This window comes from Rhincodon typus, chromosome 2, assembly GCF_021869965.1.
Source record: "Rhincodon typus isolate 14 chromosome 2, sRhiTyp1.1, whole genome shotgun sequence".
NCBI classification, from domain to species: domain Eukaryota; kingdom Metazoa; phylum Chordata; class Chondrichthyes; order Orectolobiformes; family Rhincodontidae; genus Rhincodon; species Rhincodon typus.
Window position 1 is genome coordinate 50,807,265 of NC_063333.1, and position 20,363 is coordinate 50,827,627.

The 20,363-nt window shown below is 40.4% G+C and overlaps 1 protein-coding gene and 1 long non-coding RNA gene across 5 annotated transcripts in view; one reads left to right on the top strand and one right to left on the bottom strand.

Annotated features, from left to right (window-relative positions):
- Positions 1-20,363, bottom strand: part of ctnnal1 (catenin (cadherin-associated protein), alpha-like 1) — a 298,283-nt gene continuing 277,920 nt past the window's right edge. For 3 of the 4 annotated variants that reach the window (XM_048617642.1, XM_048617652.1, XM_048617650.1), the window contains 7 exons: positions 16,698-16,748; positions 16,283-16,437; positions 13,089-13,137; positions 11,144-11,200; positions 10,053-10,172; positions 7,054-7,137; positions 1-1,133 (listed from right to left, as the gene is read on the bottom strand). In XM_048617642.1, coding sequence (XP_048473599.1) covers positions 969-1,133; positions 7,054-7,137; positions 10,053-10,172; positions 11,144-11,200; positions 13,089-13,137; positions 16,283-16,437; positions 16,698-16,748 — 681 coding nt within the window. In that variant the 3' untranslated portion in view covers positions 1-968. The remainder of the gene's footprint in view (positions 1,134-7,053; positions 7,138-10,052; positions 10,173-11,143; positions 11,201-13,088; positions 13,138-16,282; positions 16,438-16,697; positions 16,749-20,363) is intronic. The other variant, XM_048617645.1, reaches the window with a different exon arrangement.
- Positions 10,503-15,869, top strand: LOC125487177. Its single transcript, XR_007265699.1, has 2 exons — positions 10,503-10,547; positions 15,525-15,869. It is a non-coding gene; the product is annotated as an uncharacterized LOC125487177 (long non-coding RNA).

Sequence of the window (20,363 nt, forward strand, 5' to 3'; positions counted from 1 at the left end):
GTTAATACAAATCCAGTAGAAGTTCTTTATACTAAATATTTCCAGTGGTTCATGCATCAACATTCCAACCCCACTGCACTGCATATCAAAATCACCAGAAAAATAGTGACATTAGGTATAGAGTTCATGGGGTGAAGAAGGTGATGGAGGGATAGAACATATTTAAGAGTTCGATTCATTAAAATACCTGTCCTCTAAAACTTGTGATCTGTTTGATTGCTGTTCTTCCTAAACACAAAATACATACTTTCAAAATAAATTTATATCTGTTATCAAGAACTTTGTAGGTAGTAGGGGAGAAAAAACACACAAACTTAGTCTGACACAGAAAACAAGATAGTCTCAATTGTTTTGGTACAAATTTGACTGAAAGGAAGCTTGGGCCTTTCTCCTGAAAATTTACAACTTGAATAGGGAGAAGCAGAAGAAAATAAAACAGCGATACAGACTTTTTTGATTTGGGTGCACCCAAATTATCAAGTTTGTTGCAATAGCCTGCCTGCAAATATAATAATTTGGTTTAGTTATTTCACACAGCAGTAATGTATGCCTGTAAAATCCAGTTTATGCTCTTACATATTTTTGACCATAGCAGCATCAAAGGACTAATCGCATCAGTAACATTCACAAATGGATCAAGACAATGTATCAGCAGGCTAAGAAAGAAAAAACTCCATGAACACATTTCCGAGAAGATATTTAACCAAGATATGTAGCTATTCCATTAGGTGTTACTTAAAATACTACAGAGCCAAAGGAAAAAAATACTGTTTAAAGTAGGAGGCTTGAAACGATCACAACTCCAAGTGGTGGAATCTGTCAGGGATAACACCCATTTTCAGCCACATTAAGTACTACAAATTTAACAAACCATGAGCCGATAGTTTGCAGCTAAAACTGTACAGAGTTTACAGTACATGTGACATTTGCTTTTTAATAGTGTTATAGCCACTATAGGACTTGTCCCATCATTTGCTTTCTAAGAATGTTAAATTTGCCATGTGCCTTTCCAGAGATTTCACACCAAATGTATTTGTATTCTGACCATCTAAGCTCTCACCATTTGAAACCATCTGCAGCTGATTTCCTCTCCAGCTGTGGGGAGAACCCATGAATGTTTGATCCACTTTACACTGCAAAAAATATGAAAACAATTACAGATCCTTGACAGCCACAACAGTTGAACGCAAAATTACAGTTTACATTCTGTGAATAAATATATGCTGCATTTTATCTAACACTGGTGTTTTTGGTGTTCATGTCATCACAGAGTTATACAGCATGGAAACAGACCCTTTGGTCCATCCTTTGGTCCATGCCGAACTTAATTCCAAAAGACACTAGTCCCACCTGCCTGCTCCTGGCTCATATCCCTCCAAAGCTTTCCTATTCACGTACTTATCCAAATGTCTTTTAGACGTTGTAATTGTACCTGCATCCATCATTTCCTCAGGACATTCATTCCACACGAGAACTACCCTCTGTGTAAAAAAATTGCCTCATTTTTTTTTAAATCTCTCTCCTCTCATCTTAAAAATGTTTTTTCTATTCATTCAGGGGATGAGGGTGTCGCTGGCTAGGCAGCATTTATTGCCCATCCCTAATTGCACAGAGGGCAGTTAAGAGTCAACCACATTGCTCTGGGTTTGAAGTCACATGTAGGCCAGACCAGGTAAGGATGGCAGTTTCCTTCCCTGAAGGACATTAGTGAACCAGATGGGTTTTTCCAACAAACGACAATGGATTCGCGGTCATCATTAGATTCTTAATTCCAGATATTTTTCTTGAATTCAAATTCCACCATCTGCCATGGTAGGATTCAAACCTGGGTCCCCAGATTATCTGGGTCTCTGGATTAACAGTAATACCACTAGGCCATCGCCTCCCCTTAAATGTGGCCTCGAGCATATGATTTTGCCAATATAAGGCTAGTATTTCAGCATGGGGATGGGCAGGAATCACAGTAGATTCTCCTTGTACCCAAACTGGTTGGATAAAGAACAATTCACTTATTGCTGTGCCCTCCTAATATTCTGACAATGAACATTCATTCTTATGCACAAAGGAGCAGGAGTAGGCCATTCAACCTCTTGAGCTTGCTCTGCCATTTGATAAGATCATGGCTGATCTGACTGTGATCTGAACTACACTTTCCTGACTACCCCATACCCTGTGACTCCTTGTCAATCAAGAAGAGGTGGTGGAATGGTGCTAATATCACTGAATTAGCAATCCAGAACCCATGTTCACCATAACAAATGATGAAATTTGAATTCAATAATTAAAAAAAACCCTGGAATTAGAAGCTAGTGTAATGGAAAACGGTGATTGTTGTGAAGACACAGCGAATTCACTCAGGAGAGCAACCATCCTTACCTGGTCTGGCCTACATGTGACTCCACATGCACAGCAATGTGGTTGACTCTTAACCTTTTAAATCTTTCATTCAGCTTAAGGGCAACGAGGGATGAGCAATAACCAATCAACTAGCAATGTCCTCATCCTATGAACAGGTATATTAAAGATAACTAACTCAACCTTAAAGATATTTGATTAACCTGCCTCTGTTACTGTTGGACATAAGAACAAGGAGCAGGGGTAGGCCATCCGGCCCCTCGAGCCTGCCCCGCTATTCAATAAGATCATGGCTGATCTTTTTGAGACTCAGCTCCACTTACCCGCCCGCACACCATAACCCTTAATTCCTTTACTGTTCAAAAATTTATCCAGCCTTGCCTTAAAAACATTCAGCGAGGTAGCTTCAAGTGCTTCACTGGGCAGGGAATTCCACAGATTCACAACCCTTTGGGTGAAGAAGTTCCTCCTGACCTCAGTCCTACATCTGCTTCCCTTTATTTTGAGGCGATGCCCTCTAGTCCTAGTTTCACCTGCTAGTGGAAACAACCTCCCTGCCTCCACTTTATCTATTCCCTTCATAATCTTATATGTTTCTATAAGATCTCCCCTCATTCTTCTGAATTCCAATGAGTATAAGCCCAGTCTACTCACTCCTCATAATCCAACCCTCTCAACTCTGGAATCAACCGAGTGAATCTCCTCTGCACCCCCTCCAGTGCTAGTATATCTCTTCTCAAGTAAGGAGACCAAAACTGCACACAGTACTCCAGCTGTGGCCTCACCAGGACCCTATACAGCTGCAGCATAGCCTCCCTGTTTTTAAACTCCATCCCTCTAGCAATGGCAGACAAAATTCCATTTGCCTTTTTAATTACCTGCTGCACCTGCAATCCTACTTTTAGCGATTCATGCACAAGGACATCCAAGTCCCTCTGCACAGCAGCGTGTTGCAATTTTTTACCATTTAAAACATTGTCCATTTTGCTGTTATTCCTACCAAAATGGATGACTTCATACTTATCAACATTGTACTCCATCTGCCAGACCTTTGCCCACTCACTTAGACTATCTATATCCCTCTGCAGACTTTCAGTGTCTTCTGCACACTTTGCTCTACCACTCACCTTAGTGTCATCTGCAAATTTTGACACAGCACACTTAGTCCCCAACTCCAAATCATCAATGTAAATTGTAAACAATTGCGGTCCCAACACTGATCCCTGAGGCACACCACTAGCTACTGACTGCCAACCAGAAAAACACCCATTTACCCCTACTCTGCTTTCTACTGGTCAACCAATCCTCTATCCATGCCAATACATTACCTGTAATACCGTGCAACTTTATCTTATGTAGCAGCCTTTGGTGTGGCACCTTGTCAAATGCCTTCTGGAAATCCAGATACACCACATCCACAGGTTTCCCATTGTCCACCATGCAAGTAATGTCCTCAAAGAATTCCACCAAATTAGTTAAACATGACCTACTCTTCATGAACCCATGCTGGGTGTTCCCAATAGGACAATTTATATCCAGATGTCTTGCTATTTCTTCCTTAATGATAGATTCAAGCATTTTCCCCACTACCGAAGTTAAGCTAACTGGCCTATAGTTACCTGCTTTTTGTCTACTTCCTTTTTTAAACAGAGGCGTCACATTGGCTGTTTTTCAATCTGCGAGAACCACCCCAGAGTCCAATGAATTTTGGTAAATAATTACTAGTGCATTTGCTATTTCGCCCATCACCTCTTTTAGTACCTTAGAATGCATTTCATCAGGGCCAGGAGACTCGTCTACCTTTAGCCCCATTAGCTTGCCCAGCACTGCCTCCTTAGTGATAATGATAGTTTCTAGGTCCTCACCTGCTATAACCTTCTTGCCATTAGTTTTCGGCATGTTATCTGTGTCTTCCAGTGTGAAGACCGACACGAAATAACTGTTTAATGTCTCGGCTATTTCCTCATTCCCAGTTATTAAATTGGCCTTCTCATCCTCTAAAGGACCAATGTTTACCTTCACCACTTTTTTACGATTTACATATTTATAGAAACTTTTGCTGCCTGTTTTTATATTCTGAGCTAATTTAGTCTCATAATCTATCTTACTTTTCTTTATAACTTTTTTGTAGCTTTCTGTTGGCCTTTAAAGATTTCCCAGTCTACTAGTTTCCCACTACTCTTTGCTTTTTTGTATGTTTTTTTTTCAATCTGATACTTTCCTTTATTTCCTTAGACATTCATGGCTGGCTCTCTCTTTTCCTACAGTTCCTCCTTATCACTGGAATATACTTCTGCTGAGCGCTGTGAAAAATCGTTTTGAAAGTCCTCCACTGTTCCTCAATTGACCCACCATAAAGATTTTGCTCCCATTCTACCTTAGCTAATCCCCCCCTCATTCCTTCATAGTCTCCTTTGTTTAAGCACAGGACATAGGTATTGGATTTAACCTTCTCACACTCCATCTGTATTTTAAATTCGACCATACTGTGATCGCTCCTTCCAAGAGGATCCCTAGCTGTAAGATCATTAATTATTCCTGTCTCATTACACAGGACTAGATCTAGGATAGCTTGCTCCCTCGTAGGTTCCATTACATATTGTTCAAGGAAATTATCACGGACGCATTCTATGAACCCCTCCTCAAGGCTGCCATGACCGACCTGGTTTGACCAATTGATATGTAGATTAAAATCCCCCATGATAATTGCTGGACCATTTTTACATGCATTAGCTATTTCTATGTTTATTGCCCGCCCCACCACGATGTCATTATTTGGTGGCCTATAGACCACACCTATCCGTGACTTCTTCTCCCTGCTATTCCTAATTTCCACCCAAATGGATTCAATGTTTTGTTCAGTAGAACCTGTATCATCTCTCACTACCGCCCTGATATCATCCTTAAAAATCAGAGCAACACCACCTCCCTTACCTTCCTGTCTGTCCTTCCGAACAGTTTGATACCCCTGGATATTCAACCCCCAGTCATGACCATCCTGTAACCATGTCTCTGTAATGGCCACTAAGTCGTACCCATTTGCCATGATTTGCACCGTCAACTCATCCACCTTGATTCAAATGCTCCAAGCATTCAGATAAAGTGCCCTTATGCTAGTTTTTGCACCTTCTTTTTGGGTCCTATTACCTCCATTACTAACAGCTCTTGAGTTCTCCTTCCCTTTAACTTTTTTCCTAATTTTCAATGGAGTTGAAGCTTCCTCGACACCTGCTAACCTGCTGCTTTGCCTTACATTAATTGTTATTCTCCCTCTGCGCTCACTTCTCCCTTCCCCCCTACTTACTAGTTTAAAGTCCTATTAACAACCCTATTTACCCTTTTTGCCAGAACACTGGACCTGGCCCTGTTCAGGTGAAGTCCATCCCAGAGGTACAGATCCCTCCTGTCCCAGAACTGATGCCAGTGCCCCATGAAAAGGAAACCCTCTTTCCCACACCACTCTTTTAGCCACGTGTTTACTTCCCTGATCCTCGCCTCCCTATGCCAATTTGCACATGGCTCGGGCAGCAATCCAGAGATTATGACCCTTGAAGACCTGTTTTTTAATTTTGTTCCTAGCTTTTCATAATCCCGAAACAGGTCTTTTTTCCTAGTCCTGCCTACGTTGTTGGTACCTATGTGGACCACAACAACTGGATCCTCCCCCTCCCTCTCTAGTATCCTCTCAAGCCGGTCAGAGATGTCTCGCACCCTGGCACCAGGCAGGCAACACACCATGCGAGATTCTCTATCCTGTTCGCAAAGGATACTGTCTATCCCCCTGATGATGGAATCCCCTACAACTACAATCTGTCTTTTTGCCCCCCCCTCTTGAATGGCCTCCTGGACCATGGTGCCTTTGCCAGTTGATTCATCTTTCCTGCAGCCCTGTTCCTCATCCACGCAGGGAGCAAGTGCCTCATACCTGTGGGACAATATGGTGAAGAGAATTCCACAGACCATCCACTATCTGAGAAAAAAATGCCTTAAGTGGGCGATCCCTTATTTTTGAAAGCAGGAACTTTTCTTTCTTGTCTCTCCCACTGGAGAAATATTTTCTCAGCATCGACTCTGTCAATTCCCATCTAAATCACAAATTTGTGAACACCAAATTCCACAAACAGCAATGTCATTAATGGCCAGCTAATACTATACATGGATAATTAATAACAGCCTTTTTAAAAAACGCATCATACATAGCAATAAGATGAATGACCAATGTATCTGTTTTGACAGTGAACAGATGACCTGGGCTTTGGTTGAAGGTAATGTGAAAGATACGGCACTTCTGACAATCTCTCAGGACTGCACTGAAGAAATACATTCTCGAGTCACGATTATGTGCTCAATTCACTATTGAAGCTTGAACCCCACAGCCTTCTGACAATGAACTAAATTAGTTTTAAATAGAATTCCTATTCTGAACATAATCCCCAATTATAAACTAAAAACAGAAACTCTTGGAAGGACTCAGCAAGTCAAGCAGCATCTGTGGAGAGTTAATATTTCAGGCCAATGACCTGTCATCAGAAGTCAGTTTCCAACATTTTCAGTTTTTATTTCAGACTTGCAGTTTCTACATTTTTAGCAATGCTGTTTTGTGCAAAGAAGGTTCAACCTTTCTATCCTGAAATGCTTCATTATCGATAAATGGGCCAATCAGCTACTTTTATGTGCAATTTCAGTTCATTGTCTTACCTTTTTTAACAGTTTGTAACAAAGAGAGAGAACCTTCATCAACACGGTCATTATATTCTTAGTTTCCTGAATGGCAGTGTCAACCTGAAAATATAGAATAATGTGAAAGAATAATATGAATACTTAATGAAATTTTATTAAAGCTACTATTGACACACACATAAGAAATTCCTCTACAAAGATTTCTTTCCAATGCACGTTCACCAAATGGGATTGGATATTGACTGAAATCAGTACTTTTCTTCTGTGAATCATTTATCCTCAAGCAACCCAATTTGCTTTAAATATTTCACAGGTAGCAGCATAAGAAACAGGATCCAGATTAGGCATTTGGCTGTTTGCTTATTCTGCCATTCAATAAGTCGGAGCTTCTATCTATCTCAACGCCACTTCCCTGTACTAATACCATATCCGTTAATTTCCTTAGTACCTATAACTCTAGCAACTTCTCTTGAAAATACTCAATGACTGCATATCCACTGCTCTCTGAGATAGAGATTTCCAATGATTCAAAATCCTTTGAGTGAAGAAAGTTCTTGATTCCTCTCGGTGTTCAGTAATCAACTCCTTATTCTGAAAATGTGAATCCATTTTCTAGATTCCCCAAATAGGAGATATTTCCTCAGCATCTATTCTGTAAAAAATTCCTTGAAAACTGCATTTGTTTCAATTAGATCACCTCCCATTCTTCAAAACATTTTTTAAAATGCTGTTTTCTCTTTTTTTCTTAAATGTTTCAGCTATGTTTGCCACCTTCGAATCTTTCGGAACTGTTCCAGAAGATGAAAAACTATAATTTTCTCTTTTAGATTGCTATTTCTTTTAACATCCCAGGGGGTAGGTCATTAAATGCAGGTGATCAGTCACCACTTAACCTTAATCTATGATTTGTTCACTGCATCACTGATGACACCACTCGAGCATTCTATCGTGAGGAACACCTTCAGGGACCAATGGACAGTGCCCTGTAAAGAGTTTGGCTTAACTACCCGCATTATGAAAGCAAAAGTCATGATCTGGGATATACCATATTGCTGTCTATCAATATTAATAATTTAACACTGGAGGATATTCACAGGTCACATTCCAGGTTCTACAATCATCAATAATCTGTCACTTGATGCTGATATCAGCATGCACTGCATCGCAAAAACTGTAGCTGTTATGTCCAAGCTGACAGCGTTTAGCAATGACAACCTAACTGGGAACACCACAAGTCTACCAAGCTTTCATTTCCAATAGTGAAGGAGAAAAGGCTGAACGTTCCTTGTTGCCTCAGACATTTCTTGGCAGCACAAGAAAAATGGCTCAAAGATCCTAAAAAAGTAATTCCATCAATATAAGCCAGTGACGTTCATTGGGTTTGTGGCAACCATCAATCCAAAGACCTTCTGTATAGTGAACTGGCCATGGATCTGTTGTTTGCTGCATTTGGTAAGAAAGGAAGCTAAATATTAATGAGAGGAGTTGTGCCACTAACAACATATTTAACAAGCAATAATCCCCTTTAATTGGGAAATTCACTGCTGCCTAGCAACAAGATTGCCACGCTGCTTGTGAGAAGCAGAAAAGATGGGATAAGATGCTTCTGATGTTGAATTGGACCACAGTGGATTTCTGAACCACAGCAGATTTCTTATCCCATTCTGCCCAACATCTTGCCAGAGTTCAAGTTGCTCTGACACTTATAAGATTCTGGCCATTGATACTCATAAATTTCTTGAAGTGTAAATGGCCTCTATTTTATTTGAAACAAACTGGGACACGCTATCCACTGTCTGGTGTGGCAATCTCTCGGCAAAGCATGGTGGCCTCTCGGCCTGGTATTGCAATGTCTTGTGGGTCCGGTGTGGTGATCGCTCGGCCTGGCTTGGCGGTCTCTCAGCGGCCTGGAGTGGCGATCTCTGGGCGGCCCAGCATGGCGGTCTCTCAGCGGCCTGGAGTGGCGATCTCTGGGCGGCCCAGCATGGCGGTCTCTCAGCAGCCTGGAGTGGCGATCTCTGGGCGGCCCAGCATGGTGGTCTCTCAGCGGCCTGGAGTAGCGATCTCTGGGCGGCCCAGCATGGCGATCTCTCAGCCCAGCGTGGCCTCAGCATGGATCTCCGGCCTCGAGATGGTTGTAGAACAGTCGCCCAGCCTAGAGAGCCTCAAGGTGAAGCCCAGCCTGGTCGGGAGTCAGGGTCTGGTGCGGACTCAAGCTAGGTGCTGGTGAGAACTGGGTTGAAAGGCTTCTTATCTATTTTCTAATTTATTCCTATGATCTGTAATGCTGGACTTCTTTTTATTTCTCTTTTTATTCCCTAAGAATCTGTACTTACAATTGTATACCTTTGTACCTAAGATGATGCCGGAAGTGGTGACATGTAAACCTTTCACTGTACTCATCTGAGTACGTGTGTCAAGAAAGTTAATTCTAGTTCTATCGGTTAAAATGTTGTCACCACCCTTTGAGATTGCATTTTTCAGGCTTGCTTTGTGAAGACACGTGTTCCAAAACCCTTTAGAAGCTATTGTCCTGGCTATGGCTGTCAATGTATTGGTCTTCATTGCTAAAGGTTTATGGTGCAGTTGGAAGTGTCTCTACCCCTTGGCTGGGAGGCCTGGGTTCAAGTCCCATCTGGTCCAGAGAGGAACATCTCTGAACACATTGGTTAGAAAAGTAGGTTAAATAATTTAAATAAATCCCAGAACTATTTTTAAAGGTTACACATTTTTTCAATAAAGTATTGCATATATTTTGTATCATTTGAGGAATATCATGACCTGATCACCACAAGTTTGGCAAGCATTAAAATCCCATTGAACAACTCCACTCTACAGGTTAGAATGTTGCCTTACACTGAAGTCGAATAACAGGTCACTCATAGCTGCAGTAACGTACAGGCAGCTTATCAGGTAAATGACAGATTGGTGATATTTATTAGGTTTGGATGTCCAATATGAAATTGCAATTTTTAACCCACCTTCTAACCATCATTCCATATAATGAAAACACTGACCTTAGCGAAAATGGCAGCTTTGCCATGAACAGGAGTTTTGCTGGACATCTGTAGCTGTTGACATAAGGAAGGAAATTTCTCTGTCTCCATCGTCAGAATTGCTTTCTCGTCATCTTCCAACTGAGGACAGAAAAGACACTTAATTCAGTTTTAGGTCACTAACAGAACACGTTGCATGGAAACAGATTAAAAACTGTGTTAATTCATCATTTGAAATTAACTTCTAATATTGAAGGCTAAATTAAATGTTTAAGACTTTTAAAACAGCCTGCTGGTTATTTGTGCACACACATCATTGTCACGTTAAATAAACCTAGTTTCTTCAGATTAGATTTTACAGCTAATAAACACATTAGTTACATAGCCAATAAAATGAAGATCAAGGATATCTATCCATGATAATTATGTTATTCTTCAACCTTCTGCAGAGCATGACGTGCATATAAATAAGAATTTGAGCCCAGCATTTTGCCACTGTATACCTACAGGACACAGGTCAGTGAAAAGAGAATTAACATTGATTTTAAAATAATGGATTGTAATGAATTTAAAATAGAAATTGATGTTCACATGCCAACAAGTGTCTGTCATGTACAATTGCATATGAATGTGACCCATGATCAAATCAAACTATCTCCATTGAGGATTAGAACCATAAGGATTTTACAAAGATGAATAGCTCAGTACCGATTTTTTCTTCCAATTTAAAAAAAAGCACATTGCCTAATGCAAAATGTTTTACAAAGCTTTTATATAACAAACATAATATTGAAAACAGCACGTAAATCAGACAAAGAACTGGTTGACATTTTGGGTATCAACCTTACATGAAAATAAATGAAGACAGCATTTTATTTTGATGAGGGGTGATTACTGAACCATAAGTCTGCTTTTACTTCAAATTTCCAGCGTTTGTGTGTATTTTATATATCTTTACAATCATATATTATTATTGGATATGAAGGAGATACATAAATATATTGAAACCATGATCCATTGCAAAAATAATATCCTTGTTTTTGTAGCGGTGTATATCTTGTGTTTAATGTGCTATAAAACTGCAAGTTCACCAGTGTTCTTCTATGGCATACCTGATTTGAAAAAGAATGAAGATTTGTATACAATCTCAGGCCTTCTTCAGCAAAGATCTGCAACAGAGGAAAATACAATGAAAAAAGTAACTATGTTCTTATGGACGTGAAGTTTCCACTAAATCTGCTCTTCACATTTGGGCCATTATATTCATACTTCAGTCTGTGAAAAATTTAAAGACTATTAATTAAAGGATCTTATGCATCATGAGATCCCTTGGTCTTAAGGTTTCCTGCAGAATGACCACTGAAGATTCATATAAATTTCACAAGAACGTTTCATGCTCATGACTACTAACATAGAAACACAGAAACCAGGAGCAGGAGTTGGCCCTTCAAGCACGTTCCTCCATTCATTATGATCATGGCTGATTATCCAACTTAATAACCTATCCCTGATTTTCCCCATGTCCTTTGATCCCTTTAGCTCCAAGTGATATATCCAGCTCCTTCTTAAAATCATACAATGTTTTGGCATCAACTGCTTTCTGTGATAGACTATTCCACAGGCTCACTACTCTCTAAAAGAAGAAATTTCTCCTCATCTCAGTCCTAAATGGTTTACTGCATATTCCTCAACTGTGATACCTGGTTCTGTGCTCTGCCCTCCATCAGAAACATTCTTCCTCCATCCACCCTGTGGAGCCCTATTAGAGTTTTGTAAGTTTCTATGAGAACCCCTCTCATTCTTTTGAACTTCCAGCAAATATGACCTGAACTGATTCAATCTCTCCTTGTTTGACAGTCCTGACATCACTGGATTAGTGTGGTAAACTCTCACTGCACTCCTTCTATATCAAGGGCATACTCCCCCAGATAAGGAGACTAAAACTGCACATAATATTCCAGGTGTGGTGTTACAGAGGCCCTGCATAAATGAAGCAAAAAATCCCTGCTCTTATATTCGTACCCTCTACTGCCTGCTGCACCTTCACGCTTACGTTCAGCAACTGGTGTACCTAGGTCTTTGCACATTCTCCTCTCTCAATCTACTGCCATTCAGATATTAATCTGCCTTCCTGATTTTGCTAGCAAAGTAGATAACCTCACATTTATTCACATTATACTGCATCTGCCATGCATTTGTCCACTCACTCAACTTGCCCAAACCACACGGAAGCATCTTTATTTCTTCCTCACAGTTTACTCTCCCACTCAGTTTTATGTCATCTGCAAATTTGGAGATATTACATTTTATTCCCCTACTAACACTTTCACATAGGGATAGAATGGGCTATTTTCCCTCACTATTATCTATGCTCACAAATGGAGTATAATTAAAATGATAGCAGTCTATCCCTTCAGCTCTCATTGCTGCTTTGACATCCAATCCCATTTCCCAATGAAACTGAATCTTGGTGACCAGAGCTCCTGTCAGAGATATGTGGCAGTATAGTATATACTCGCAAAGAGGAATCAAGCGAACCATCACCATTCCCCATCTCTGCCCCTCACCGATTACCAGAGTTTCATGCTCCTCCTCAGCAGTCACATGAAATAGCTATTTTCAGCATAAACTACAGTGATCTTTAATTATTTTACATCTTCTACTTTGGAATTTGGGAGCATGGGTACAGCAGCTGAACAAAGAACTTCATTCCTGCTGCAGAACGGTTGCATGATGTTAAAAAGATACCAAATGGCCACTCCTGCTATTTTATCTGTACAATCTCACCTCACTTAACCAACAAATGTGTGTTGCTCAAACCAGATCACAGACCACAATATTAATGTAAAATACTTACATTTGCACAAAGCTACATCTTTTGTCTCCGAAAAACAATTAAAATGAAATTAACTGGATTACAACTACATAGTTCAAATGCAATTTTCAGGAGAAAAATATGGCACTTATAAGCGATTACTTTTCCAAACTGTTTCAATTGTAGAAAGGTCCAGGATCAATTCAAATACAATATGAAGAGATAGCAAACAATCTACTTACTTCCGCCTGGTGAAATAAATCCTGTGTTGTTTTCAAAAGGCCTTCTCCTCTGAATAAAAGAGAAATGTTAATGTTAAAAATGTTAAGGGTTTAAATATGATATTTAATAAGTGGATTTAAAATGACAAATATAGGATGAACAAAACAATGTACATTGATGATCGTGCTCATAAAAAGTACTACAAACAAGGAACACAGGAACGGGTCTAGGCTCGAGCCTGTTCCACCATTCAATGAGATCATGCCTCATTTGTGGCCTTTAGCCCATATTCCTTAATACCTCACTTAACAAAAATTTATCTAACTCAGATTTAAAGTTAACAACTGATCTATCATCCACTGCTATTTGTAGAACAGAATTTCAAAAATCTACTACCCTCTATGTGGAAGTGCTTCCTAACATCTATCCAGAAATAAAACAGGAACAAAAACAAAGTTGCTGGAAAAGCTCAGCAGGTCTGGCAGCATCTGTGAAGGAAAAAAAACAGAGTTAACGTCTCAGGTCCGGTGGCCCTACCTCAGAACTGCTGGTGGCTAGGAAAACGTCATTTTATTTGCAGAAAATAGGGAGGTGGGTGGGGTAGGGAGTAAACGATAGGATAGAGCCCAAAGAGAGAGAAAGACAGTTGGACAGACAAAGGAGTTGCTAACGATCAGGCTGGGAGGGTGAATAGTTGTTAATGGGGACGATTAGTGATTAACAACAGGGGGTGTAATGACAGGCTATGTGGTTACAAGGCCTGGTGTGTGGGGTGGGGGGCTGGGACATGGGAGAGCTTAGGCCCTAAAATTATTGAACTCAATATTGAGTCCGGAGGGCTGTAGGGTCCCCAAGCAGACAATGAGGTGTTGCTCTTCCAGCTTGTGTTGGGCTTTGCTAGAACACTGTAGCAAGCCACAGACAGAGATGTTGGCCAGGGAGCAGGCTGGTGCATTGAAGTGGCAGGCAACAGGTAGTTCTGGGTCTTTTTTGCGAGCAGAACGTAGATGTTCTGCGAAGCGGTCGCCAAGTCTATGCTTCGTTTCCCCAGTGTAGAGGAGACCACATTGTGAGCAGCGAATGCAGTAGACTAGATTCTGGGAAGTGCAGGTGAAGTGTTGCTTCACCTGGAAGGTATGTTTGGGCCCTTGGATACTGGGGAGGGAGGAGGTAAATGGGCAGGAGTTGTACCTTCGCCGGTTACAGGGGAAGGTGCCGTAGGGCTGTGGGGAGGTGTTGGGGGTGAAGGTCTGGCCTGAATTCTCAGACCATACCCCCCAGTTCTAGAATCTCCAACTAGTGGAATTAATTTATCTTTATTTCCCCCATCATTTCCTGATAATATCCTGAAGACTTCGATTAGGTCACCCCTTAACCTTCTAAATTCCAAATAAAAGAGACCCACTTTGCCTAATCTCGCCTCACAATCCCTGAAATCCAGGTAACAATTCTATGTTGTATTTCCTCCAAGGCCAATATATCCTTCCTAAAGTATGCTCACAGTACTTTAAGTGGCATCTAACCAGGATTTTGTATAACTGCAGCATAATTTCAGCATCCTTGTACTCCAATCCTCTAGATATAAAGGACAGCATTCCATTAGCGGGCTTGATTATTTTCTGCACCTGTTTGTGACATTTTAAAGATCTATGCACCTGCATCCCCAAGTGTCTTTGGACATCCAAGTGATTACATGGTGAAGCAATGTGATGCGACATGAATGTGTTAATGTGACAGAGTGGGAAGAAATTGTTATGGCTAGTTTCTAATTCTAGCCGTTTTGAGGAAAATACTGAAGAGAGTCAACTATTGCCACACTGAAAGGGGGAAAAGAAAGTCAGAGTGAAAATATTTTACCAAGCAATTGATGGAGCCGTTTCAAATCATTATACTAACAGATACTGGGCGGCACGTTAGCTCAGTGGTCAGCATTGCTGCCTCACAGTGCCAGTGACCCAGGTTCGAATCCACCCTTAGGAAACTGTGTGTGTGGAGTTTGCATGTTCTGTCCGTGTGGGTTTCCTCCTAAAGTCTAAAGATGTGCGGGTTAGGTGGATTGGCCATGCTAAATTGCCCATAGTGTCCAGAGATGGGCAGGCTAGGTGGATTAGCCAATGGGAAATGTGGGGATACAGGGATAGGGTGGGGGGTTGAGTCGGTCTGGGTTTGATGGGTTGAATAGCCTGCTTCCACACTGTAAGGATTCTATGAATTTCTGTTTCATTGCTCACCATAATTTAGTGATGTGTTGATTTATAAGGACAGAGATATTATATAATGTAACACAGTGTGCTATATATGATCACCGGCCACATCTGTGTAAGTCAAATTACAAAAAGGCTACAAACATGAGAGTCACAAGCTCTGAATAACTAGTATTTTGTGTATGCTGTTGTGGGAAGTTTCTTTTGTATATTCCCAATGTCTTTTTAAAAACATCTTTCCTTATTTAACAGGATTGTTGGAGGAAATCTTCAATAAAAGCAAAACAGCTGTAAGAAATTTGTTCAGAAAAAAAACCCTGTAAGTATTGTGACAGAGAAGTGTAACGTAACAGACAGATCGCCCTTGCTGATTGCTAAGTAAAGGAGGAGGATTGGGAATATACAAGTTAAAGACCTGGAACATGCTCCCTAAACAGCATTGTGAGTATACCTACACAAAATGGACTGCAGTGGTTCAAGAAGGCAGCTCACCTTCACAAGGGAAATTAAGGACTGGCAATAAGTGCTGGATCGGCCAGCAAAACCCACATTCTCTGAATGAATAATCATAATAAAGTACAACAAAGGAATGTCCCAGATTGTGATCATGATTCAGCTGGTTTCATTATTGGGTAATTCTCACAGACAAGTGGTACACAAAGAAAACAACAAACAGGTTACCACAAGCCCACAATCCTCAATTCCCAATTATTTTTATAAAAGGACTGAAAGTTAGTCATGGTGGGCCTGTGATGTACCATGTATTCCTCCTTATTAGCCAAACTTCAAGGCAGAAAATGCCTGACTGACATTGAGACACTCTCTAAAGATGACCAATAAGACAATTTGGCCCTGTAGGCTCTTATATCCACTAAAAGTCAAATAGAAAATGCCTGGTTAATCATTTTCAACTAATTTATTTTTCATATATTTAAAAGAAATTAAAAGTACTTTTTTTTTTAAAGAAAAGCAAACTATTTCTAAAAGGCTGATTTTAGAGTCAATCTTACCTTGTGAATAAATACATAGAATATGCCATGCTGGACATAGTCTGCGCTTGACGAAGAATTTCATTATCTTGGTCTTCCCATCTTTCTGTTTCCGCATCTATATCCGATGTGTGTAAACGCAGCTCCAAGCCTAATTTTGCTATCTTAGCCTGTTCCTGCAATAAAATAAACATTTTCCTTCTAGATGATGCTCAGCATATGCAGGACAAATAAAGCTGTTTTAGTACGGAAATATGTATCTCTACTTTTGACAGGCAAAGCTAGCCTATTTCCCCATTATTGTTTAAAGAATCGTTCAATATGGATGACCATTGAGCCCATCGTATCAATGTTATTTCTTTGACAGAGTCATCCAATTATCCAATTCCTTCCTGCAAAATAATCAATCTTTACAAATCAGAACTAAAAGTCTTACCTCAGCATCTAACTTTACTGCTTTAACAGTCTTCAAATTTGCAGTGTGTTTCTGGTTCAAACAAAAAAATATAAGGAAATGAAAGATATTCATTTTCGTATATCACCATTTACATACAATATAATTTATTTATATAGAGAAACAGCTGGAAGATAATGAATGGTTTCTACACATCAGAAGACTTTAAAAAACACAATATTCCTTGTTACATTTAAGATACATTTATGCTAACTTGATTGCAATTAACATGGGTTTACTACATTTTCAAACAATCTGCAGGAACATCCTGATACTAAACAGCCAGAAATGATTTGAAAGAAAACTTGACACAATGAATTTCTGGTTAAATCGAGCAATAGTATTTTTTTAATTCTCTCATGGGATATGTCAGTTTCTTAAGCAAACTTTGGAAATATTGAGGAATGGATTTGTTTGTGTTCAATGGAAGGGTCTATCTCTTTGTCAGTCATATGTTATTTGCAACACATGATGTCACTGATGTGATAATTTCAAAAAAATTCGCTACAATTTGCAAAAGAGTGCTTAGTTTTGAACTGGATTTCAGCATGTCACAAGCTTCATCAATGACATGCCCTGCATCATAACGTCAGAATTGGAGATGTTTGCTAAGGAATGTAAAATATTCATTTGTAACTCGTCAGGTACTAATGCAGTCCATAAGGAAAGTACCAAGTGCTAGGCAATGACAATCTGCAAAAAGAGAGAATCAAATCATAGCCCCTTGACATTCAATGGCATTACCATTTCTGGTTCCTCCTCCTATCAACATCCCGAGGTCACCATTGACCAAAAACTGGAATAAACCAGTCTATAAATACTATGACTACAACAGCAGGTCAGAAACTAGGAATCCTGCAAGGTGTAACACATCTCCTGACTTTCCAAAGACTGTCTACTATCTATAATGCATAAGTCTGGAGTGTGATGGAATACTCCCCACTTGCCTGGACGAATGTAGCACCAACAACACTCAAGGAACTTGACACCATCCAGGATAAACCAGCCCACTTGATTGGCACCAAATCCAGAAACATCCACTCCCTCCACTACCAGTACTTAGTAGCAGCAGTGTGTACCATCTACAAAATGCACTGTGGAAATTCACCAAAGATCCTTCGATAGCACCTTGCAAATGCACAACCATTTCCATCTAGAAGGACAAGGGCAGCAGCCAAATGGGAACACCATCACCTGTAAGTTCCCCTCCAAACTACTCACCTTCTTGACTTGAAAATATATCGCCGTTCCTTCACTGTCTGTGAGTCAAAATCCTGGAATTCTCTCCCTAAAGGCACTGTGGGTTTACCTACACCAAATGGTCTGCAATGGTTCAAGAAGGCATAAAGGGCTGCACAGCAGCACTTCATACAACATTAGCTATTCTTTCCTGGCATTGTTCACATGTACAGAAAGTCCTCCCTTAAAGTTGCTCTGCTCAGTATTGTTTTTCTTTAATGTCAGTAAGTTAATGGGGCTTGAAATCTTGTTGAGCACCTCAAGATTCGTTTTAATATTGTTTCCTGTCTTACTCAACTGGTGGATCCTCAGATCCTGACCTTCAAGATGCAACATCTCCTCCATCCCCGACTTCGGAATTGTGGCCTCCCCTCTTCCCCAACCTCAGAGTTGCGGCCTCTCCTCTGTCCCTGACTCACTCACATGCTGCTTCCCTCTCCTGGATCTGCCTCCCTTATCAAGATTCAGATTTGATCTAAAGCTGGAGCCACAATGTCATGGAAACAGTCACTCTGAAGGTTCAGTGTTTTGGGGGCTTTTTCAATCCTTTAGTTTTAAAGTGTCTTTGAAAATTGCTCCTGCCTCGCTGCTCTTCTATCCTCCCTCGTGGGGAAGTGATGGCCTAGTGGAATTATGCTGCGCCATTAATCCAGAGACCCACGTAATGTTCTGGGGATCAGAGGTCAAATCCTGCCAATGCAGATGGCGAAATTTGAATTCAATAAAAATAATAATGACTATGAATCCACTGTCGATTGTCTGAAGAAAAACCATCTGGTTCACTAATGTCCTTTAGGGAAGGAAACTGCCATCCTTACCTGATCTGGCCTACATGTGACTCCAGATCCACTGCAATCTTAACTGCCCTCTGGGATTAGGGAAGTGTAATAAACAGTGATACCGTCACCCCATGAATGAATAAAAGCTCTCACTCACAGTGAAGGTTCAGGAGAGGGATGGGGTGACTGGCAGCTTTTAAAAAGAACCACTGATTAACCAGGACTCTCACTTCCAAACTGAGTACCAGCTTCTGAATGAACCTGAATCTTGATTGGGAAGTCCAAGGAATGGAAGTAGCAGTAGCCTGGAGTGGTGTTGGGGAGTCTGGAATTGGGGAGAGGGCACAACCCACATGTCAAAGAGCAGAGACCAAGAGAATCATGGAACAGGAGTTTCAGGAAACACAATCACTAGTGGGAAGGAAGTACTGGAAATAATAGTTACATTGTTCTTTCATGCTTTTAAACTTTTGTTAGTTTAAACAGTATTTCATTGTTAAATTCCTACTTTGGTACACAGTAATATAATATATTTCAATTTGAGATTATGTTTTAATACTTGTTTCTTTTTCAATAAGGTCAACAGAGTCTAATTACAGTTTTGACATTGGTTTCCATAGGAACCAATGTTTCACTTAAAATCGTGCTTATCAGGAATGTCAGAATCGTGAAGTATGTAATACATTTTGCAATATTGATCTCCTAGCCCAGTACATGCTGTTATTACTCACTAATAACTTGTGGGAAATGGTTAAATAACAATTGATCTCACGTCTTAATTACTGTTGCCAGATGTTTCTTTAATTGGTAGTCCGTTTGCTGCTGTCAACAATCACTCTGGGAGTGGTCCATATAATATGCAAATACTGGGTATGACAACAAACTCGAGATATGACCATCATAAAGGAAATTCAGTTTTATTTTGGTATATTTCAGCATGACACTGTTGTATTAGTGTTTTTTGGAGAAGGCAGGAGGACATGTTGAGTATCTTAGATCTCCCAGTGATCAATACAATTAAGAGTTAACCATTCATTTCTGGCACACTAATCAGAAATTGGCTAGCTGTAAGAAGACAGAGGGTGGTGGTTGATGGGAAATGTTCATCCTGGAGTTCAGTTACTAGTGGTGTACCTCAAGGATCTGTTTTGGGGCCACTGCTGTTTGTCATTTTTATAAATGACCTGGATGAGGGCGTAGAAGGATGGGTTAGTAAATTTGCGGATGACACCAAAGTCAGTGGAGTTGTGGATAGTGCGGAAGGATGTTGCAGGTTACAGAGGGACATAGATAAGCTGCAGAGCTGGGCTGAGAGGTGGCAAATGGAGTTTAATGCAGAAAAGTGTGAGGTGATTCACTTTGGAAGGAGTAACAGGAATACAGAGTACTGGGCTAATGGTAAGATTCTTGGTAGTGTGGATGAGCAGAAAGATCTCAGTGTCCATGTGCATAGATCACTGAAAGTTGCCACCCAGGTTGATAGCGTTGTTAAGAAGGCGTACAGTATGTTAAGTTTTATTGGTAGAGGGATTGAGTTTCGGAGCCATGAGGTCATGTTGCAGCTGTACAAAACTCTGGTGCGGCCGCACTTGGAGTATTGCGTACAGTTCTGGTCACCGCATTATAGGAA